Source organism: Tachyglossus aculeatus, chromosome 13 (assembly GCF_015852505.1).
Source record: "Tachyglossus aculeatus isolate mTacAcu1 chromosome 13, mTacAcu1.pri, whole genome shotgun sequence".
NCBI lineage: Eukaryota > Metazoa > Chordata > Mammalia > Monotremata > Tachyglossidae > Tachyglossus > Tachyglossus aculeatus.
The window spans coordinates 24,107,758-24,132,575 of NC_052078.1; the positions used below are offsets into that span (position 1 = coordinate 24,107,758).

At 46.5% G+C, this 24,818-nt stretch overlaps 1 protein-coding gene across 1 annotated transcript in view; it reads right to left on the bottom strand.

The window, feature by feature from the left end:
- MINDY3 (MINDY lysine 48 deubiquitinase 3) overlaps nucleotides 1-24,818 on the bottom strand; it is a 96,934-nt gene that overhangs the window by 44,929 nt on the left and 27,187 nt on the right. The window contains exons 9-10 of the mRNA XM_038755756.1: nucleotides 14,521-14,591; nucleotides 7,230-7,310 (exon numbers count right to left, since the gene is read on the bottom strand). Coding sequence (XP_038611684.1) covers nucleotides 7,230-7,310; nucleotides 14,521-14,591 — 152 coding nt within the window. The remainder of the gene's footprint in view (nucleotides 1-7,229; nucleotides 7,311-14,520; nucleotides 14,592-24,818) is intronic.

Consider the following 24,818-nt stretch of genomic DNA (forward strand, 5'->3'; position numbering starts at 1 on the left):
CATTAAGGTTTAAGTCATGACCCCAAAATGCTCACTACCTAAACGTTAATTTACTAAATTAACTTTGCTACAGAGGCACTAAAAGAAGGCACATGGTAGATGCATTCTAGGAAACCGAGAGCTGACCGAAATTCACCGCCTTAAAAACAACTTAACATCAGGCCTTCATTTCTCAGAAACCACATGAATTAACCCAAACATGCAAAGGTTAGGTGTGGCGCGCAGGCTGAAGACCTGAAAGAAACCAGGCCCGAAAGAATCATCAGTGAGTCGATCGTATTTATTGAGCGCTTACTGTTTGCAGGGCATTGTACTAAGTGGTTGGGAGAGTACAATATAACAATAAACAGACACATTCCCTGCTCACAACAAGCTTACAGTCTACAGGAAGCAGCATGGCTCAGTGGAAAGAGCCCGGCCTTTGAGTCAGAGGTCATGGGTTCAAATCCCGGCTCCGCCACTTGTCAGTTGTGTGGCTTTGGGCAAGTCACTTAACTTCTCTGGGCCTCAGTTCCCTCATCTGTAAAATGGGGATGAAGACTGTGAGCCCCATGGGGGACAACCTGATCACCTTGTAACCTCCCCAAGCGCTTAGACTGGTGCTTGGCACATAGTAAGCGCTTAATAAATGCCATCATTATTATTATTATTACAGAGGAGAGAGACATTGGTGGTGAGTCCCTGGCAACTCATTCTCCCCTCTGCAATGCTCCGAAGGCAACAGAAAACCCTCTAGTTGGGAGGCATATGTCAAGAGTGGCTAGGAATCATTTCCCTATAACTAACTGCCCAGGAATCCAGTGGCCCATCCTGGGAAATCACTAGTTACTTTGGAATTTCCTGTCCCCAGTAAAGACCTGCTACAGGAAATTCTGAGCTCTGGTCCTGAGTCCTCTAAGTATGGAAAGGGCTGGTGAAATCTTTGCAGATGGTACTTCCTTGGAACCAGGATTAATTCACTGTCACTGCAATATTACTGGTTTAAAGGGAGTGGAATGAAATCATTAAAAAAATAATCGAACAAGATGGCTACGTCAGTTCATGAGCAAACTTCTGTAATGATCCTGGTCTGGGGAGAGGCCAATTTTAACTGTGATCCATTAAAAAAGTCCATTTTAGATTGGGTTTTTCTTCCATTTGCTACTCTACATTTGCCAGGCACAAATACATGGGATGCTTTTTCAATTCTACCACTTTTGTACATTTCTTCCTTTGTTCTAACAACATCAGTGATGTCTTAGATTAAAATTGAATCTTTGCCACTTAAAAGGTCATCCCGTGTATCTCATGTCCACCTCTTGTACGTCGCCCTCTATTTAGACTAATAATGCTAATAATAACAATACTTCTTAAGTGCTTACAAGGCGCCAAGTACAAAGCACTAGGGTAGATACAAGATAATCAGGTTGCACACAGTCCCTGTCCCACGTGGAACTCACAGTCTAGGAGGGAAAACAGAAATTGAATCCCCGTTTTACAGATGAGGAAACTGAGGTCCTTAGATGTGAAATCATTTGCCCAAGGTCACACAGCAGACAAGTGGTGAAGGCAGAATTAGAACCCAACTCCGGTATGGTGAAGGTCACAGGTTCTAATCACAGTTCTGCCACCTGTCTGCTGGGTGACCGCGGGCAAGTCACTTCACTTCTCTGGGGCTCAGTTTCCTCATCTGCAAAATGGGGATTGAGCCCCTCATGGGACCGGGCTTGTGTCCAACCCAATTTGCTTGTACCCACCCCAAGGCTTAGTACAGTGCCCGGCCCATAGTAAGTGCTTTAACAAATACCATAATTATTATTATTACTACCCAGGCCTGGGGTCTTTCCACTTGGCCACGATGCTGTCCAGACCTAATCTTATTTTTCCCGCCAAGTGAGTTATAGATTTATATGTGTTATACTTTAAATTTTAAAATTAATAATAAATTTGGAGAGAGAGACACAGACAGACATATAGTGAGTTTTGACTTGTAACAGATTGCCTTCCACTCGCTAGCCACTGCCCAAGTTAGGAATGGAATGGGTAGGCCCCAGCTTGACTCTCCCTTCCGTAGTCGAGACTGGTAGAGGACTGGAAACCCTCCAGGTGCCACCCTGAGAGGGTTTTGAAGGACAGGCAGTCATTAAAATAAATTAGATCTGGGGAAACAACAATAGATTTTATACGTGTGTCTTTGTGTTCAAAGGTTCTCTGGGGCTAAGGTGTGTCAAAGTTATTAAGAGGTCCAGAGCCAAGGACCAACTGTGTCACAGTTGACACACAGGGGAGGGTGGATAGGGGAACTAAGTTAGGGAAGGCCTCTTGGAGGGTGTATGATTTTAGGGGTGTTTTAAGGGTGGGGTGAGCGATGGATTGTAGGATAGAAAAGGGGAGTTCCAGGCCTGAGGAAGGGTAGATGAGATTTAGGTACAGAGAGTAGGTTTCTAGACTGTGAGCCTGTTGTTGTGTAGGGACCGTCTCTATAAGTTGCCAACTTGTACTTCCCAAGCGCTTAGTACAGTGCTCTGCACACAGTAAGCGCTGAATAAATATGATTGAATGAAATGATCTTCCCCTTAGATAGCTGGCTGAAGGACAGGAAAAACCATCTGGACCCTCCTCTCCCCTGGCAGGCCTATTCATTGCTTCTGCCCCAGGATGGCAACGGTGTTGCCAGTGTTGCCACCCCTCTGGGGTGTCTTGAAGGGGCATGTAGGGAAAACAGTCCCCTCCCACAACCCTCTTGCCCTCACCCCCGACCAGAATAGCGTCCAGCCTGGAGTTAGGCAATCATCTCCCTCCTGTGTCCAACCAAATCCCTCAGAGGCCCCAAGCCGCGATACAAAACACTCAGATCCTTCCTTGAGCTTTTTTTGAGCCACCACTTTTCATTTTAATAAAGCCCAGCTCATTTTCTTTGGAATTTTGGTGTGGGAGTGAACTTTAACTAGGCATTCCCCAGTTTCTACCTCAGGGCACTTATTACGAGGACAAAGTGCCAGGAATACAGCAGTCATGTCCGACCAGGCCTACTAACCCATCCAGCCCTGGGGTTAGAAGGGGAGGGCAGAACCGAAGGCCACAGTCCACAGCACACAAAGCAGCATGACTTCATGGAAAGAGCAAGAGCCTGGGAATCAGAGGAACTGGGTTATAATCCCAACTTCACCCCATCGGTTGTGTGATCTTGGGCAAATCACTTTAAATTCTCCATGCGTCAGTTCCCTCAACTGTAAAATGGGGATTGAGACTGTGAGCCCAATGTGGGGCCTGGACTGCGTTCAATTTGATGGGGAAGCAGGGTGGCTTAGTGGAAAGAGCCCAGGCTTGGGAGTCAGAGGACATGGGTTCTAATCCCGGCTCCGCCACTCGTCTGCTGAGTGACTTTGGGCAAGCCATTTAACTTCTCTGTGCCTCAGTTACCTCATCTATAAAATAGGGATGAAAACCATGAGCCCCACGTGGGACCACCTGATGACCCTGTATCTACCCCAGAGCTTAGAACAGTGCTCAGCAAGTAGTAAGCGCTTAACAAATATCGTAATAATAATAATAATAATTAGCTTGTACTTACCCCAGTGCTTAGTACAGTGCCTGGCATTTCATTCATTAAATCGTATTTATTTAGCACTTACTGTGGGAAGAGCACTGTACTAAGCGCTTGGCACATAGTAAGCACTTAACAGATATTATAAAAAAATCCCTGGTTTCCCATCCACCTTCACATCAAACAGAAACTCCGCACCATTGGTTTTAAAGCACTCAATCACCTCGCTACTCTCCTACAACGCAGCCCCCACACTTCGGTCCTCTCGTGCTCATTTTCTCACTGTGTCTCCATCTCGTTTATCTCACCGCCGCCAACCCCTCAGCCACGTCGTCCTGCCTCTGGCCCGGAATGCCCTCCCTCCTCGTATCTGACACAATGACTCTCCCCCACTTCAGAGCCTCTCTAAAGGGCCATCTCCTCCAAGAAGCCATCCCTGACTGGGCCCTCCTTTCCTCTACTCCCACTCCCTTCTGCGTCACTCGGACTTGCTCCCCTTATTCATCCCCTCTCCCCGCCCCATGGCATTTACGTAATCTGCAGTTTAATTATACTCACGTCGCAAGGAGGAATCTTTACCTGTATTGCAACAGGCAAGAGACTGTCAAGTGGCCACTCCCAAATAAGAATCTCACGGTTAACAGTGTCACTTGCAAACCCAACGGACATCTCTGTCAGCCCCCAGGCGCCCGGTGACTCCTGAACCTGTCCAAGGGTCATCCATTCATTTAATGTAAAAAGGATTCAATAACACGGTCGGCCTTGAAAATTCCAAACCGAAAAGTGGGCCGTCCCTCTTAATGAGAACAAGTCCAAAAAACTTGGCACGCGCACCGCCTAGACCGAAATACACACATATTGGCCGGGAAGTAACAAGGGGGCAATGTTTTTAATGAGCTGTTAGAAGTGGTTTGTGCTGTTTTTGGCCCGCCGGGCCAGAAATGCCGGCACAATTATTGCACAAATATCGCGGAAGTGCCCTTCAAACAATGCCTTCTGCTACGATCCCCCAAACTACCAAGACCGTTGGGAAGTTATTCCAATTTGGCCCAGGTTCGAGCCGTTAAAAGACAAACAGAAAAGGTCATATATGAAATTAGCATTTTCCACCTATGTATTTCACGTTAGATTCCCAGAAGCACTGGCCACAGGTGCCTTGACCCCTCAGGCCTTTGGAGAACCGGCCGGCAGCATGGTTCACCTGCTTTGCCCTCCGACTGCGGGATGCTGGGGCCTAGATGCTTCTCGTTGGTGGTAAGGGTAGGAGGGGCAGCTGCATGATGCCACCCTTCCACAACACCGATCAACTCTCACCCCTTTGCTTATCCTTTCTCTTCTCCCACTCTAGCGTAGCGGGCACACTTGGCTGCCACCTTCTCATGGGGCTCCATTCCCACCTCTCCTGCTTCCGACCTCTCCCTTCGGCCTGCACTCTGCCCACCTTCAAAGCTCCCCTGAAGTCACGTTTCTCCAGGAGGGCTTCCCCGCTAACTTCTCGGCTTCCCCTCCTACATTCATTCAACCCTATTTATTGAGTGCTTACTGTGTGCAGAGCACTGTACTAAGCGCTTGGGAAGTACAAGTTGGCAACATATAAAGATGATCCCTACCCAGCAACGGGCTCACAGTCTAGAAGGGGGAGACAACAAAACAAAACAGGTAGGCGGGTGTCAAGTCATCAGAACAAATAGAAATAAAGCTAGAGGCACATCATTAACAAAATAAATAGAATAGTAAATATGTACAAGTAAAATAGAGTCATAAAGCTGTACAAACATATATACAGGTGCTGTGGGGAGGGGAAGGAGGTAGGGCCCGGGGGGGATGGAGAGGAGGGGAAGAAAAAGGGGGATCTCCTACATCTCCCCGCCTCCGGCTGCTACATCAGGACCTGGATTCTCAAAATCCCCCAGACCGCTCCTGTTTCCTCCTACCTAGAAAATACATTTTAGTGTCCATTTTCTGTGCTGGCCTGTACCTTTCTTGAGGGCAAGAGTCAGGTCTGTCTTCTCTATCATACTCTCCCAAATTCTCGCCACAGTGCTGCGCACACAGACGGTGTTCAAAGAATATCACTGGCTAATGCAAAGAATCAGAGCTTTTAAGGGAGTAAGTGGCAAGAGCTAATATATTTATACATTGTAAATGAGTGTCACTCAAATCTTCCTTGTGTCCTCAAACCCTCTCAGACAATCAGCTTCTACTTAGAAGCAGGTATGGCACGAATTCTATCCCTGGCACTACCCTTGACCGACTTTTGAATTCTTGAATTTCTATGCCCTCACGGGGATGGCTTCGAAAGATAAAACCAATCCCTGACTCTGTGCTCTGGTAGCCAGAAGTCAGGTTGGCCCCGATACATCAGTGCCTAGAACGGTGCCTGGCATACAGTAAGCGCTTTACAAAATACCATAATTAATTATACTTATTATTGCCGAGTAAAAAGGTAGTGACAAATTGTGACATAGCAGTGGATTGTTGGACGATTATCCCAGAAGACAGACCAGCCTAGTGGGTAACCATCCAAAGACGGTTGCTCCTTTGAGCCGAGCTTTCCCAAAGATTGGGAAATCAAAGACGATCTCGGTCTAGATTTTCAGTTTACCACTGAGATATTACTTCAGTGGATTTTTACCAAATCTCCCATCTCCTTTTACGTTTCTTGCCAACAGAAGCATTTAAAAATGTGTCGATTAATTCCAAGAATGGAGCTTGAAGTTCAAAATCCAACATTAAAATTCTAGCATTTTAACAGAGGTCAACCCTTAATCCTGAGATAAAGACATATGGTCTCCTTTTCAGGCATCTGATTCAAGAGTTCTTTAAGATCCCAACTCTTAAAATATAATAATGCCCAAATTTCTTTACTTGGGCATTTGATTTTAATTGTCTGGAGGACTCTATCATACAGCAATCTACATTCTGGGAATATGAGTTAGCACCATTAAAAAGTAATTTTGGAGATGATCACATTAAAATATTTAAATGGATAGTTCTCATAATCTGTCACATCAGTTGCAATAAGGTAAGCATATACACCCAGGACACAGGCTTTGTCTTTGTCCACCAAACCTACATTCCTATGAACAGAGAGGGTGAACATAAAATCCAAAACACACAAACATTACAAGAAAATCTTCCATGTTAAAAGTGCACCATGTTAGGAATGCTTAAATAAGTCATAAATAAGTTTGAAATGCCATCACAGTCAGAACCACTAACTATTTAACAAACAGGAATTTTATTCATTCACAATGTATCAGTGCAGCTATCGACACGGCTGTTTTTAATTCTAACCAGGAGTGGATCCCCGAAGGTTGTTTTTTTCCCACATCAACCTTTTCAACCTGAAATCCTTTTCAAATCTTCCGATGCCAGAACTGTCAAGTCGGAATGAGGAAATCTGTAACTGAAAATGTGACACAGGTTTGGCTGTAACAATTCTAAAACTTTCTTCACTACGAAGGGATGTGACTGCAATCAATTAGGAATGCTCACTTCCACGTGGGAAGACCTGTTTGGCAAGAGACTGGATGCGTATCAGTCAACTGAATTTACTGAGCGCTTGCTGTGTGCAGAGCACTGTACTAAGCGCTTGGGAGAGTACAGTGCAACAGAGTTGGTAGACACGCTCAAACTTAATATGGACTTCGACGATGCTCACCTGCCTCGTCTCCTAGAAAATACAGTCAGGTTATCATACCTTGGCAAAGAAAACGGTGAGGTGAGTTTCACTGCCAACCAGCCAAATGGGGAACTTCGGAGATTTCAAATAGGAGCCCACCTAGAACAGAGGTTTTTTTTTTAAAAAAAAGAAACAAAAAAAAAGGGAGAGAGGCAAGTAAGTTACATGTGACAGCGTAACGAATGTAAAACAGTGCAAAATTCACGCATTTCTCCTTCCTTTGGGGAAAATGAACACAAAGGAGGAAGAGTTTACAGTGTCTGGCATTATTTCTCCCAGCATCAATGAATAGGGACTAAATAATTCCATATTTTGGAAAACGTACCCTTCTCATCTGAAATTAGACTTGAAAGCATCCATTTAGCTCAAGAACCAACTATTTTACCACAGACTTCTAGCAGCTAAATAAAAGCGCGCTACATGATGTTTGGCCACCGCTAGTGGGAAGTTATTGTGAGCTGGCTACCGAAAAGTAGGGTGTAGAAATAGGCTCTCTTGGGAAAAGTAAACTTCCAGGGGTTTGGGGCAGCAATGTAATCCGTCGACGAACTATCCCTCAGTTGGGGAAAATTGGGATTTGGTGTTTTACGACGGATGTCATGATATACATCCATCCAGTTCTTGGAGGGGTTGTGGAAATGCAATGTTCTTGACCTGAGCCCCTCGAGCAGCTGCTTTTGTGAAGACGCACAGGCTCTGAGAAACAGGCCCGCATTCCTCCTCAAATGTGAGTTAATGCAGCTGCTGTTGCACAACGGATTAACAACTAAAAAGGAGGAGAAATAATAGCCAAAGAAAGAGCGGCTCGATACGAACTTCAGGCAACACGAGAAAGGCCATAATAGGCAAGACACTTGCTCTGTCCAACTAAGGATTCTATCTCCCAACAGGGCAACAGAGTGATGGTTATCATCCTTGACGTCATCCTCAATGGGATTTATTAAGCGTTTAGTACGTGCAGAACCCTCTTCTATGCGTTTGGGAGAGTACGACACACACAAAAAATCTACGGATGGATGACTTGGGTTCGGGATGGACTGCTTAACGTCCCCGATTTCCCTCAAATTCCTCCTCCACGAATTTATCCAAATCCCGCTTGAACTTGTTGATACTGTCTGTCTGCCCAACTTCCTGTGGTAAGCAGTTGCATATTCTCACCACCCACTGTGTTGGGAAGTGTTTCCTTTGGCTTGTTTTGATCTTACCACCTTCAAGGAGTGTCTCTTAGTTGGTCTGGGTGAAGGGGGCTTTGGTGGAGGAAAGGTCTGTGAGAGCCCCGGCCACCCCATTTGATGATTTTGAAAAGAAAGCGGCTAAATATGAGCACATACTCGATGTTCCTAGTGTTCAAAGATCAGTGCATACTTTACCAACATCGTTGCGCATCAAGGTTTGAAGGGCCTAAATTTCATTCCCCGTGAATCTTAAAACAACATAAAACGCTGAAGGGACTGAAAAAAATCCGCCCTTGCACTCTTGAAAATCAGTAGCTCAGACCCAAGGAACTGTCTGCGTGGTCTAGCGGAAATAGCCTGAGCACGGGACTGAGGACGTGGGTTCTAACCCCGCTCTGCCACGTCTGCTGTGTGCCTTTGGGCAAGTCACCTTACTTCCCTGTGCCTCGGTTACCTCATCTGGAAAATGGGGATCGAGACTGTGAGCCCCATGGGGGACAACCTGATTACCCTGTATCCATCCCAGCACTTAGAATAGTGCTCGGCACAGAGTAAGCGCTTAACAAATACCGTTATTATTATTTTTGTCTGGGCACTGCTCAAAGTTAGAGGAGGGGAAGAGCAGGCTGGAGGACTGGGGGCAGACTTGGAGACGTAGGTAGACATCTAACATGATGTTCTCGGCAGAGGAAAGCAGTTGCAGCAGAACGGAGGAAGAAGAGACATCGCTGTAGCCGCCACCACCTCCTAAGTCACTCAGCTGAACTCTGAAGGCAGGCCTCGGTGGCGATCAATCACTTGTATTAACTGAGCACTTACTGTGTGCAGAACACTATGCTAAGCCCTTGGGAGAGTACAAAATAGCAGGGGTGGTAGACACATTCCCTGTCCAGGAGTTTAGAGCCTAGGGGGGAGAAAGATATTCATAAAAATGAATTTCAGACATGTACATAAGTGCTGTGGGGCTGAGGCTTGGGGGTGGATGAATGAAAGGTATAGACCCTAGTAAAAGGGTGACAAAGAAAGGAATGGGAGAACTTTTTCAAATCTTCTGATGCCAGAACTGTACATCTACATCTGCTTTAGAGCTGATGGTAAGGAGTTTCTGTCTGACGTGGAGGTGGATAGGCAACCACCAGAGGTTCCTGAGGAGTGGGGAAGCCGAAACTGAATGGCTGTGGAGAAAATTTATCCGGGCAGCAGAGCGAACTATGAACTGGAGTGGGGAGAGACAGGTGGCAGGGAGGTCAGTGAGCAGCGTGGCTCAGTGGAAAGAGCCCGGGCTTTGGAGTCAGAGGTCATGGGTTCAAATCCCGGCTCAAGTCACTTGTCAGCTGTGTGACTTTGGGCAAGTCACTTCACTTCTCTGTGTCTCAGTTCCCTCATCTGTAAAATGGGGATGAAGACTGGGAACCCCCTTGGGACAACCTGATCACCTTGTAACCTCCCCAGCGCTTAGAACAGTGCTTTGCACATAGTAAGCGCTTAATAAACGCTATTATTATTATTATTATTATTATTATAGGTTAAGTGTTTGGATCAGCACAGTTCTGGGGTGCAGAAAAAAAGGGTGGATTTCAGCAATGTCCTGAAGGTCGAACTAACAGGATTTGGTGACGGACTGAATATGTGAGTTGAATGAGAGTGTGAGTTGTTGCCAGCTTGTACTTCCCAAGAGCTTAGTACAGTGCTCTGCACACAGTAAGCGCTCAATAAATACGACTGATTGATTGAATGAGAGAGATGAATTGAGGACAATGCCAATGTTAAAGGTTTGTGACACAGGGAGGAAGGTGTTTAGCTCTACGGTGATGGGAAGGAGAGGGTGTGAGTGGGAAGATGAGTTCGATTTGGGCATGTTAAGTCCGAGGTGTCCACGGGACATCCAAGTGAAGATGTCCTGAAGGAAGGAGGAAAGGTGAGACTGCTGAGAAGGGCTGGAGATGTCGATTTGGGAATCATCTACATAGATATGGAAGTTGAAGCCATGGGAGTGAATGAGTTCCCCAAGGGAGTTGGGCGTAGATGGAGAAAAGGAAGAGACTGAGCATTGAGGGGACTCCCAAAGTTAGGGAGTAGGAGGCAGAAGAGGAGCAGGCGAAAGAGACTGAAAATGAAAGGCCAGAGAGATAGGAGGAGAAGCCAGAGAAGACAGTGTCAGTGAAGCCAAAGATGGCTAATGTGTCTGGGAAAAGGGGATACTCCATAGTGTTCACTGCAGTGCAGGTGAGAGGTCAAAGAGGCCGCTGGATTTGGCAAGTAGATCACTGGAGTTATTTGAGAGAGGGTAATTTCTGTGGAGCGAAAGGGGTGGAAAGTCAGATTTGAAGGGATTAAGGAGAAACTCGGGGGAGAGGAAGTGGGAAGTAGAATGGCGTAGAGCATGGGCCTGGGACTCGGAAGGACCTAGCTTCTAATCCTGGTTCTGCCACTTGCCCGTTGTGTGACCTTGGCCAGGTCACTTAACTTCTCTGGGCCTCAGTTACTTCACCTGTAAAATGGGGATTAAGACTGTGAGCCCCTTCATTCATTCACTCATTCATTCAATCGTATTTATTGAGCACTTACTGTGTGCAGAGCACTGTATTAAGCGCTTAACAGGGACTGTTTCCAATCTGATCAGGTTGTACTTACCCCAGGGCTTAGCTCTGTGCCTGCACAAAGGAAGCACTTAACAAATGCCATAAAAAAAGTAGAGGCAGCATGCGTAGACAACTCCCTCAAGGAGTTTGCTGAGGCATGGAAGGAGGGAGATGGGGTGATAACCGGAGGGGGTCGAGGGGTCAAGGGAAGGTTTTTTTTAGGATGGGAAGACATGAGTGTGTTTGAAAGCAGTGGGGAAGAAGCCATTAGAGTGAACCGTTGAAGATGGTGGTCAGGGAAGGAAGGCTGGAAGGGGCAAGTGTTTCGAAAAAGTGTGAAGGGATGAGGACAGAGGCGCAGGTAAAAAGGGTGGATTGGAAAGGAGGCAGGAGATCTCCTTGAGATTCTGCTAGGAAAGATGGGAGGGTTTGAAGGAGGGGCAGGAGGAGGGAGGATCTGGAGCACAGCAGGAGAGGGGAGGGCAGCGTCACCTGGAGAGAGCCAGGTTTCCATGATGGCGAGGAGCAGCAGTCAGGAACAAGTCGAGGAAGGAGGGAAGCTTCTCCGTGATGGAGCTAAACACTGCACTCTGTTGGAGCTGTGGCGGGGGTGAACAGAAGTGAAATGATGGGCTATTTCTGTTGCTTTCTCTTGGGATTCCAGGAGTTTGCCAGCCTAAGAAGGGCTGGGAGGTGAGGGGGGCAGCAGGGGAAGGAGAGGGTGAGCTGTCACTACTACTGCTGCTGTTGAGGTCACTGTAAGGGCTCTCGTCCCCAGATGTAAAAAGATGTGTTCTTTCTCTTCCAACCAGGGTCCCAGGGCCTCAGGGTGAACCCCTGGTTCACTTTATGTGGAAAAACTTCCGCAGAACATCATTCCCAATTGCTTAGTACAGTGCTCTGCACACAGTAAGCACTCAATAAATACGACTGAACGAATTTATCTCGGATTCATGATCAACTACCACAAAAAATAAAAAGGTCACTCCCTCCTGGTTCATTGAATCACTTGATCAGAAATTTAGGAGAGGGTGTAATCCAATGGCCTGCCCTGCATGGAGTCTCTAGAGTCCCAGAGTCCAGGCAGGATGGAAAGTGGTTCGGGATTTCAGTGCCAATGGCAGATTTGACGATCCACTGATGCCAACAGAAGTGGAGGATTGCCAGCTTCTGAGTCTGAAATAACCCTACATGGGAGGACATATTTTGGAAGAGGAGAGGGGGAGAAAGAGAGACAGAGAAAGAGAATTATGGGAGGGGAAGACCTGTATGCTGAACCTGACCCACTCCTGGGTCAAGTTTGGTTTGGATCCAGTGGATCCAGATGTTGGTTTGGATCCCAAAGTAGGAAGAGCAGTAATTTACGTGCTCACTGAGCACCCAGCACTGTACAAAGCCCTGGAGAGAACACCCAGTGTCTGTGTCCCTCGGGCTGCCATTCAAAGTTTTCAAATCTTTTGCAAGGACATGTCTCGTTCATCACTAAAATTGCTTACAAGTGCAGAGGACATATTGTAATCCATCCTTTGAAGAAGGGGCAGTCCAGGCGGCATTGACGGGGGGCTGCCCAAACCATAAATGGGAACACACGAGCCCAAATTTCCATAATCAGATTACAGTGCCAGTTGGTATCGGAATTGGGCCTGGACGTGATAAACTAATGAAGAGACCAACCACATCCTCCTTACGCTTTAGTCTGCCAAGACCCTATTTCCTCATTCTCCAGCTTTTTGGTAAGCTGATCTTTGTAGGGCATTCACTCTGGCAACAGGGAGCTGAACAGTTCCAGAGTTCGGAATAGCTGAACAATAGAGTTCCTCAAAGCTGGAATCCCAGAGATGCCCAGCTCAGCTGCAGTGTACGCTCCCAAAAGCACAGTACAGTGCTCTGCACACAGTAACTGCCTCCAGTGCTTACCTTCTTGCTATGCCTTTGTATCACGTCTCGCCCTGGCCCACATCCTGACTCTGGCCTGGGATGCCCTCCCTCTTCAAATCCAACGGACAATTACTCTCCCCCTCTTCAAAACCTAATTGAAGGCACGTCTCCTCCAAAGGCCTTCCCAGCTACGCCCCACTTTTCCTCATCTCTTACTCCCTTCTGCGTCACCCTGATTTGCTTCCTTTGCTCTTCCCCCCTTCCCAGCCCCACAGCACTTATGTACATATCTGTCATTTTATTTATGTGTATTGATGTCTGCCTCCCAGCCTCAAGACTGTAAAGCTTGTTGTGGGCAGGGAATGTCACTGTTTATGGTTGTGTTGTACTCCCAAGCACTTACTACAGTGCTCTGCACACAGTAAGGGCTCAATAAATACGACTGAATGGATGCTAGAATAAATAACATTGGTTGATGTCAAAATCCTTTACCAGAAAAGAGAGGGCTTGCTTGGGAGACATTCCTGGAACCTTTTTTGGAGTGTTCCTTCTTCAGGGACACATCCAACATCGCAGGTCAATTCTGGGGTATCGGGGTGAGCCAGAACAGCCGGTTTTCAGATTCACACTTTTTCCTCCCCCCAAATTAAAATCCCAACCAAGTGTGTGAAACCCCTCTCCTTTCCTACTCCCGAATAAGAGCATTCAGAGGCTGAAACGTTCCCAGGGGCCCATCTTTCTGCTCCACAGCAGAAGCGCCAAACCTGGAGACATGATGGCAGCCAGGACGGGATTAGGATGGGAAGGATGTGCCTCAGAGGGGAACGTGCACAGAGAGCCCGCTCAGCCCTGGGGCCTTCAAGGATCTGGCTTCCCAGGGTGGGATGGCTCCCGCCTTGTCGAAGGAACCCCGAACAATCTGCAGACAAACTTCCCGGAATAGTAACTGGAACTCTGGAACATGTGGTTAGGAGCTGAGTTGATGAAATTCATGGTATTTCTTTTGAGTGCTAAATAGTTTCGCAGATGGAGCAGATAAAAGCTAGAATCCCAAGCATTTGAGCAAATTCGTTTTCTCGGCCTGATGAGGTCCTACCGTCGACTTCAGTACAAGCCTTCTTTGGTCCCTTCATGAGGAAAGAACATTGTGTTCTCTTCATAACTCGGTTTACCAAACAAGACACGTGCATTTAATAATAGCTGGGGCTTATTTTTAGCCGTTATGTATTTCCTTACTGGGATCTTATCCTTTTTAGCTCAATTTTTCAGAAGAGAACTAGCTCCATCAGCCAGCCTGTACTCCCCTGTCAGCTTGGGAGAGGGGTCACAGTGATACGGGGAATTCAGTCAGGGCAATAGAAACTCTCTAAATACTAACGATGGCATTCGTTAAGCGCTTACTATGTGCCGGGCACTGTTCTAAGCGCCGGGGTAAATACAAGATTATCAGGTTGTCCCAGATGGGCTCACTGTCTTAATCCCCATTTTACAGATGAGGTAACTGAGGCACAGAGAAGTGACGTGACTTGCCCAAAGTCACAAAGCTGACAATGTGGCGGAGCCGGGATTAGAACCCACGACCTCTGACTCCCAAGCCCGGGCTCTTTCCACTGAGCCACGCTGCTTCACGCAGGAGAAAAGTGCCTTCGAGTTTTTATTAAGATGGTATCTTACCTTACAGTACCTCAGAGACTCCATTAATGTTAAAAAGCCGACAGTTGCTTGTTTATGGATACCGAGAAGTTCTACGGGAGGAAAAAAGAAGTTACCTTGTTATTAAATACCATACAGATCGGGCAAAATCGATCTGACAACTTTCGTATAAACAAAATCTTTTCTATCTCGGCAGCTGTTTATCCGTGGAGTGCGGAATGCTCCCTTCCATGCCCACACACTAGGCCTCAAGAGTTGCTTATTTATTTATCTGTTGGATGATATTTGCTGAGCGCTTCGAGGTGTCGAGAACCATTCTAAGTGCTGGGGGGGTGGATATAAGTTAATCAGGTCTGTCCCACATAGGGCCTGCAGGAAAGTAGAAGGGAGAACAGGTTCTACAGTTGAGGAGACTGAGGCCCAGAGAAGTTGAGTGGTTTGCCCAAGGTCACTCAGCAGGATTAGAACCCAGTCCCCTGGCTCCCAGGCCGTGCTTTATTCACTAAACCCATGTTGTTTCCCATTCTTCACGCCAATAGATTAGGTTGAAAGATTTTACAGAGGTCCACACGGCACAACCCTGCTCAGAAACACACCACTGTCCATTGTTTTTTCCCTGTGATGGTCCCCCGCGCTACTGAGCACTTGGGATTCTGATCATTTCTTTTCAGGTCAAAACCTTTTAGGGATTATTTTTGAAAACCGATAAACCAGGGCTAAGATCGCAAGCTGGGTTATTTGCTAGGAAAATCGGCATGCAGTTAAGTACCCAAGAAATACCACCGAGTGACTGACTGTCCGGTGGAAACCAAAAGATTTCCAGTTATGAATGGAATACAACCAGGGACATTTTATGTTTAAAAATCTACATGCGGTTCCTCGTCAGCATCAGTCCTAATAGTTGGGAAATGAGCTCTGCGTAACCATGATTCCTTATTATTATCTTCCTTTAAAAATAAATGAGAGCTTCCTTCTTAGTTTCCTGAAGGGAAATGAAGAGGAGCTGAAATATTTTCATTTGTTCAAAAAGGCAGCTTGCTGACAAACATTATTTTCAAGAGAGTTGATGGATTTTATAATCAAAGGGCACATGAAATGTTTGAAAGTCACGTTGATTGACAGTACCATAGCTCTCCGGGGTCAGCTCTTAACCACAGATGAAGCAGCATGGCCTGGGGGATAGAGCACAGGCATGGAAGTCTGAAGGACCTGGGTTCTAATCCCGCATCTGCCACCTGGCTGCTGTGTGACCTTGAGCAAGTCACTTCACTTCTCTGGGCTTCAGTTACCTCAGGTGTAAAATGGGGATTAAGACTGTGAGCCCCACAAGGGACAGAGACTGGGTCCAACCTGATTAGCTTATATCTGCCCCAGCCCTTAGAACAATGTTTGACACATACGTTAGCTCTTAATGTTACTATTATTATTAATATCCACAAAATATTACTGCAAATCAGGGGCAAAACTTTCCGTAGCTTTAATAGCTTGGAGTACCGTGAAGTAAACGGAATCTAAAAGAGTTCCCACTGCTGTAACTTCTCCAGCATTCATTCATTCCTTCAATTGTATTTGCTGAGCGATTACTGTGTGCACAGCACTGTACTACGCGCTTGGAAAGTACAATTCGGCAACAAATAGAGACAATCCCTACCCAACAACAGGCTCACAGTCTAGAAGGTGGGGGAGACGGACAACAAAACAAGTAGACAGGCATCAATAGCGTCAATATAAACAGAATTATAGCTCTACACACATCATTCATAAAATAAACAGAATAATAAAATAATAGTTTGTTTGCTGCCCAAGAATCAACTTGATGATTGGCTGACATAGAAAGCCCCTTATGGGGATGCCCACTTCACACCCTAAGGGGGCAAAATGGGGAGAGAAAAGAAGGAAGGAAGAGAAGGTGAGGAGAAAGAGGGAGGGGAACTGAGTTAGCATGACATCCTTGGACTGCAGGATCAGACATGGCTCCCCGGCCCATAGGGGTGAGCATTCCCTGCCCCGCCCTCCGCCTGCCCTCTGCTGCGATCAATGCACGTGGTGTCCGGCCTGGGGTCTGCGATCCCCCCCACTTCCACCACTCCAACATTTGGGAGGTGAACTGTCCCTTTCCTTGACTAAAATACCCATCCACCCACACTGCCTGCCGTCTGGCTGGCCTACTCTTGGCCCCAGATTCTGGGGGACAACTTGCCCCCATGGGTACCAGGTCGGCTCAGGTGCCCAGGCACCGGGGAACTCATCTTCCCGCCCAAACCCTGTCCACACCCAATTTCCACAACACTGTAGACACCACTACCATGCTCCCTGTCTCAGAAGCCTAAAAACGTAGCATCATCCTCGACTCATCTGTCTCTCTCACTCTCTCTCACTCAACAGGAACATTCAATCTGCCACCTCACAAGCCTATAAACTTAGCATCATCCTCGACTCATCTCTTTCTCTCTCACTCAACAGGAATACTCAATCTGCCACCAAATCCTGTTGGCTTTACCTTCGCGACATCTCTAGAATCCACCCTTTCCTCTCCATCTCAGCCCACTCCCATGCTGGTCCAACACTTATCTCCTCCCACCTCTACTACTGCATCAGCCGCCTCGCTGACCTCCCGGCATTCTGTCTCTCCACACCCGAGCCCACTGTTCACTCCGCTGCCCAGCTCTAAAAGAACTTTTAATTCACATCTCCCAGCTCCTCAAAAACTGCCAATGGCCGCCCTTCCGTCAAACGGAAACTCCTTCTCACCATCTTGACAGCCCTCAATCAGTTCTCCCCCACACTACCAGCCCAAACACTTCTAACACCAACCAGCTCTCTGGACCTCAATCTAACTCTCACCACCGACACCCTGCCCTCACCCTCCCTCTGGTCTGCAACTCCGTCTCTGCAATTTTTCCTAACCACAATTTAAGGTCCGCCTTCCTCACTAGATTGTAAGCTTCTGGAAGGCAAGGATCATGTCTACCACCTCTACTGTACTGTACTCAGTGATTAGAATAGTGCTTGGTACCTAGTAAGCACTTAACAAATACCATCATTATTATTATTACTCTTCCAAAGGGCTTAGTACAGTGCTCTGCACATGGTAAATACTCAATAAACACCACTGGTTGACTAACTGATTGAGGGTAGCTCACTGGGTGTACATCCCAGTGAGAATAGTGGGAACCCCAAAGGGCCACTTCCTGCATGGAGAGGGTAGGGAGTTGAGACGCCATCCTAGCTCCACCTTGGCTTCCATTTTAGCTCTGAAGAACGGGACCGATCAGCCGTGGCGACCCTTTCCACCCCAAAAGTCGTGGGGGCCAAGTTCACGGCATCGCTCCTGACTCTCCCTGATGCCGTGTCTTGTTTCATCACTTGGAAAATGATTTTAAAAGTTCTGATGAATTTCTCCATGTAGACTTCTACTAAGATTTCCTGGAAAGCTGACTAGCTTTCTCAAATATTACTCATGTCATCCTTTTTTAAGGAGGACACAATCACTTTAATCACAACAGCCTCCTTGGGGAGCAAAATCAGATCAATTAAAACTAGAACCTTGGGGCCATTGTGCTTTGCTTCCAGAGCAACACTTCACTTTTCCTAAGAATACAAGTCTGTGCCCAAATAAAGACACTGATCTGTCATTCGAAAGTGTAGCAAGTTAGTAAAATTGATGATATGTTTCTGGCCAAGTTCTGACTTTGACAGATTTAGGTCTCACTACTGCCATGAAAAATTCTTCATGGTGTCATCGCTTCTAAACTCTTGGCCTACTAAAAAAAAATCCTGTTTACTACCTGCTTACATAATTTACTCCGTTTGTAGCAAGAAAGCCTAATTCAATCATAGTCTGTGTCACCAGGGGGATTGGGAGCTGCAAGATTAGTCTGTTTGGTTGGTTGGTATGCAAGTTTCTGACTTCTTAAGACCTGACAGAGCTGGTGTGGATTTCGTAAAACCGCCCCGGCCTCCTGGAGGAGGATGTCTGGCTGCAGAAGGAAAACTGTCTGAGAACTCACTCTACTTGGATAAAGAACCAGGGGAAGGGAGTCAGAGGACCTGGGTTCTAATCCTGGCTCCTCCCCTGGCCTGATGTATATGACCTTGGGCAAGTCCCCCCCTTGTCTTGGTCTTCATTTCCTCATCTGTAAAATGGAGACTGAACACCTGTTCTCCCCCAAGTCTTTAAGACTGTGAGGCCCATGTGGGACAGGGAATGTCCAAACTGATCAGTCTACGGCATTTATTGTACGCCAAAGGTGGGAGTCAGAAGGTCATGGGTTCTAATGCCGGTTCTGCCACTTGTCTGGTGTGTAACCTTGAGCAAACCACTTCATTTCTCTGTGCCTCAGTTACCTCATCTGCACAATCGATTGAGACTGTGAACCCCACATGGGACACGGACTGTGTCCAACCCGATTTGCTTGTAATAATAATAATAATGATGATGGTATTTGTTAAGCACTTCCTATGTGCCAAGCACTGTTCGAATCGCTGGGGTAGATACGAGATAATCAGGTTGTCCCAGGTGGGGCTCACAGTCTTAACCCCCATTTTACAAGATGAGGTAACTGAGGCACAGAGAAGTTAAGTGGCTTGCCCAAGGTCACACAGCAGATAAGTGGTGGAGCCGGGATTAGAACCCACATCCTCTGACTCCCAAGCCTGGGCTCTTTCCATTAAGCCATGCTGCTTTTCTATTTGCATTATTTATACCCATTTTCTGCACTCTTTTATCTTTGACTGAACAGTCGTTGAGCTTATTCCACTGTTAGAAAATATTTTGATGACCTTCCCACCCCGATTAGGAATACACCCTCCTGGTGATCAGGGAACAGGGTGTGGTACATTTCTGTTGGTGCTTATTCAGTGCATTGCACTCGGTAGGCGATTGATAAATATTATTACTACTACTACTTCTGCTACTGCAGGGCAAATATTTCTAGGCAGGCAGGCTATCTTACAAAAATATTGACGGAATCATGGCCTACAAGCAGTGTTGAAAATTTTGGCCTAGCTGAGAAGAGTGATGTACTTTCTGGGCTTTAGCGATGGTCCTGCTATCTCTCGAACCCCCAAATCGACAAAGGCCACTTTCCTTGTTCTTTCTTGAGGTCAAAACCATATAGAGAGAAACAGATAGAACATATGACAAGATTATTGAGGGGGACAAGAGTGGTAAATTTGGAGGCTTGCAGCCTTTCCTCTGAAACTCCCGACCTGGGAAGGGCCTCTGCAATGACTTGCACTGTATTCTGTAATCTCGACAAGATCGTTTCAAGATCATTCACAAAACCACGCACAAAGATATCCTTAAGTTTGGATGAATGCCACAATTAAGGGTAAAGACACCAGAGTTACTACCACTGCAACAAACGGCAAGATGAATCCTAGGGGTAAACTGGGAGCTATCATCAGTCCTGCTTGGGGAAACGCTTCTGAAGGAAGGGTGGACTGACGGCTCCCTTCCGACTGAAAGGCAACGTAAGAACCCACAATTGGCTCTGGCTCTTTTCTGGACAAAGGGGAGCCAGCCTGCCTTTTCTCACTGAGTTTTCTCAATTTATCCGGCCAAGCACTTGGGCTCAATTTGGAATATTTAGCTACATAAATGAGCCACCTCTACCCTTCCATCACCGCCTTTAAACACGGTTTACTTTGGATTAGAGACGAGCGGTTCCGCAATCTCGATGATTTTTCTGAAGGCAACTGGCGCCGCCTGGTGTTGCGAACAAAGGCTTTATCGCTGATTGCCCTTTTTGCGAAAAATGAACGATGCTTTAGCCAGTAAAAATCTGCAAAAACAGAACATTTGCCCGGGAGGAAAGTGTCTGTGATTGTCTTGTCGTCTGGCTACGAAAACAGGAAGAGCCACAGGCTGCAGTTATCAGGGGTGGATAATGGTGAATGGGCTATTCTTAAATCGATAGGTCCCCCTTGCACCTGGAATCAATCGGTGGTATTTATTGAACACTTACTGGGCACAGAGCACTGTACTGGGCATTTAGGAGAGAAAGGGAAGGAGGTTCTTACTTTTGGGGGGCGAGAATAGGAGGGGTAGGGTGAGTTTGGAGTCTTGGTTGGTAAGCAGGGGAAAGAAAGCCCCTGAGACAGGCGTCTTCCTGCAGGCTGTCCCCACTGCTGTGAAGCTACTGTGACTGTCTTTGTGTCGGACAGGTTTTTGGTGTCCATGGGCACCTCCAGATTAAGGAAGACGAGTCACGGTAGTCATTTTTTTTTCATTTCAATCGTATTTACTGAGCGCTTACTGTGCGCAGAGCACTGTACTAAGCGCTTGGGAAGTACAAATCGGCAACTTAAAGAGACGGTCCCTACCCAACAACAGGCTCACACTTTAGAAGGGGGAGACAGATAACAAAACAAGTCCTCTGTGAATCTAGCTTGAATGTGGCAGGAAATCTACGGGGACATCCTTTTTTAGTGCCCTGCCCCGGAAGGGGTACTAAACTACTAAACCACGTGTGAGCTGATTATCTTGTATCTCCCCCAGCGCTTAGCACGGTGCTTGACACAAAATGAGCGCTTAACACCACAATTATGGTTTATTATTAAGGGATAAGAAAAACCCTCCTACTTAGGGTGGCTCAGAGACCCAAAGTGTTACAGAACAAGTGCCTCATCTAAAATGACCAATGCCGGGGACTGCCCACTTACGGTCTGTGAGCCCCGTGAAGTAGTAGTAGTGATAGTACTTATTATGTGCCTCAGAATACACCATCAACGGTATTTATTGAGCTCTTATTGTGTACCCTGCACTGTACTAAGCGCTTGGGGGAGCACAATGCAACGATAAGCGGACACATTCCCTGCCCACAATGAGCTTACGGTCTAGCGGTGAGAATCACAGTCCCTCTCCCTCGATGGAGTGGACGGTTCGGAAATCTAAGAACATAAATATAAGGAATATAAAGGGAGAAGAGGGGAACATGGGCCCACCACCTCCTCTGCACTCTCCACCCAAGGTAAGTGCTCAATAAATAAGTGTTTGACAAATACCACAATCATTATTGTTACACAGAACATTAGGTTACGTTTTCCTCCAGTTCTCCTGTGAGGAGACGGGCTCCACTGTGTCATCTGCACTCTACTGGGTAGCCCCTCTTCACCCCGAAGCGTATCGTCACACTGCTGCTTGGTGTTCCCAAATTTCCTCTGGGGGCCATGCAACAAAATTTCTCTACATCCTTCTCGGCAGCAAATGTTGCCAAGCCCTCCTCTGTTCTTCACACGGTTCAAGAGTTTAGCACACACTTCTGCCATAAAAACCGAAATCATCCTTTACAACAGAACTAAAATCCGCCCAGTCCTCTCCATCCAAACTCCTACCGCTTTAATCCAAACATCTGTCCTAACCTGACTTCATTACGGCATCAGCCTTCTTGCCTTCCTCCATGCCTCCTTGCCTCTCCCCAACCCAGTCCCTATTACACTCTGCTGTCCGGATCGTTTTTCTATAACACCGTCCAAGCTACGTTTCCCCACTCAAGAACGTCCAGTGATTGCCCATCCACCTCTACATCAATCTAGTCTTTCTTGCCGCCGAACCCTCGCCCGCATCCTGCCTCTGGCCTGGTACAACGTCCCTCCTCATACCCGACAGAGGATGGCTCTCCCCATCTTCAAAGTCTTATTAAAAGCGCGTCTCCAAGAAGTTTTCCATGAGTAGGCCCTTATTTCCTCTTCTCTCAGTTCCTTCTGTGTTGCCCTTGCACTTAGGTTTACATCCTCTTTTCACTCCTCCCTCAGCCCACGGCACTTACAAACGTATCCATAATTTGCTTACTTATAAAAATGTCTGTCTCCCCCTTTAGACTGTAAGCTTACTGTGGGCAGGGAGTATGTCTACTAACTCCATCCCTACCTCCTCAAAGCCAACAGACAATTACTCTCCCCTCCTTCATAGCCTTATTGAAGGGCACATCCCCTCTAATTCCTCCTTTCCTCTTCTCCCACTCCCTTTTACGTCGCCTGAATTGTTCCTTTCACTCCTCCATCCCTCCCTCCCAGCCCCACGTTACTTACGTACATAACTAATTTATTTACTTATATTAACGTCGGTTTCCCCCTCTAGACGGTGAGCTCGTTGTGGGCAGGGAACGGGTCTGTTATATCGTACTCTCCTAAGGGCTTAGTACCGCGCTCGATATGATTGATTGATCTTTCTAATTCATATAGTACAATACCGCTTTGAAAACTCAGAACTGAAATTGGAATTCAGAAAACTAAAAAAAGAAGAGATCGGGAGATGGTGAAGCTGAAAAGTGAGTGTTGGCACATTTTCTTCAAGAACCATCTCATTCCCCTTTTTCCTCTCCTCCTCCCCATCCCCCCCGGCCCTAACTCCTTCCCCTCCCCACAGCACCTATATATATGTTTGTACAGTTTTATTACTCTATTTATTTTACTTGTACATATTCACTATTCTATTTATTTTGTTAATGATGTGCATCTAGCTTTATTTCTATTTATTGTGATGACTTGACACTTCTCCACATGTTTTGTTTTATTGTCTGTCTCCCCTCTTCTAGACTGTGAGCCCATTGTTGGGTAGGGACCGTCTCTGTATGTTGCCAATTTGTACTTCCCAAGCGCTTAGTACAGTGCTCTGCACACAGTAAGTGCTCAATAAATACAATAGAATGAATGAATGAATCAATCCAGCCTAACTCCTGCTCTGCCAATGTGCTAACCATCAGCTGGCGAACACCAACCGTGTTTCCTTGCCAAAAAGAGCAGCCTAAAGTTCTAAGCGAAGGCACGTTTTGAATTTACCGCCTGACAGACGGATCTGAGGGATCTGCATCGTTGCATCTGTGGGTGGTAAAGGGTGGAAAGCTGGCCTTCAAAATCAACGGACCCCATTTCCCTGGCAATAAATTAGAGAAGCAGTGGGGCTTAGTGGAAAGAGCCCGGGCTTGGGAGTCAGAAGTCGTGGGTTCTAATCCCGGCTCCGCCACTTGTCGGCTGTGTGACTTTGGGCAAGTCACCTCACTTCTCTGGGCCTCAGTTACCTTATCTGGAAAATGGCGATTAAGGCTGTGAGCCCAAGTGGGACAACTTGATTATCTTGTAACTACCCTAGTGCTTAGAACAGCGCTTGGCACATGGTAACAAATACCATTATTATTATTATCCCTCAAACCACCTGTTAGCCTACCAAAAAACGAGCAGTCATCCACCCACAGTTCCATGACCCAACCCTCCAGGTAGAAACTCCTTCAGGAAGAAGGAAAGGGGAGCCGGAATCATCCGGTGAAATGTTGCTTCGGTGGGACACTTTCTAGATGGCAGAAAGACTGCCATTCCAATTATTATTTTATGGTTTCTCCCGACGTTTCCCTGCCATTCGGCATTCTCGTTGTTGCCTTAATTCCTCAATGACAAAAGCATGGCTAAGAAGGTGAATAACCTCAGTTTACACAGAGTTTAGACAACAACAGAGGAAAACGGATTAGGAGTTCTGAGAGAATCACAGAACAATAAAGCTGGAAGCATCACAGAGAGATAAATCATCCGGTCCTGCCATTTGGTACCTCTTCTTTTCTTAAAGACCTTCAGGAAAGTCAAGCTCACAATCGCCCCTGGTAGCTTGCTCTAGGTTTATTGTCTAGAGGGCCAAGAAGCTTTTCCTTCTGGCCAACTGAAATCTCTCTTGCTTTAAGTCCCTATTCTAGCATTAGATGTTAGGAAGAACATCTGGTCAGCATTCTGCCCATAAAACCATTTCTTATACTTGGAAGAGTTATTAAGTCACCGCTTAGTCATCCCTTCCTTAAGCCTTTTTCTCATAAGGTCTATTCCCCTTCCCTTTAATCATATCTGTAGCTCTTCTATGGGACTTTTCCATTTTCGCCACACCCTGTTAAAAGCGCAGTGACCAAAACCAGGCCCGAGATCCTAACGGAAAGTTCTCGTCAGGACAGAGCCAAGTGGCAGGTTTGTTTCCAGGCTCTTTTCTCTCACGCTTCCATTCCCGGGAACAAGCCGGCTCTTGGAATATTCATGTTCAATTGTGGTCTTCTATGACCTGAGGGTTTTTTTAAAAAAATATGTATGCACATAAAAAATTTTTAATCATCTATTTCTTTTACTCCTCTCAAGCACTTGGAATGGAGTTCTGTTCACAATAGGCACTCAATAAATGCTCCTGATGACACAAGCTAGCTTGGTTTCCATAATAATTGCTATTATTACTAAGGCATTTGCATGGTATGGTAATATGTTATTGGCTAAAGCATTTAAATCTGGGTCAAGAACTGGGGTAAATACAAATTTCATCAGGAGATGCGGTCCCTGACCTCCTTGGG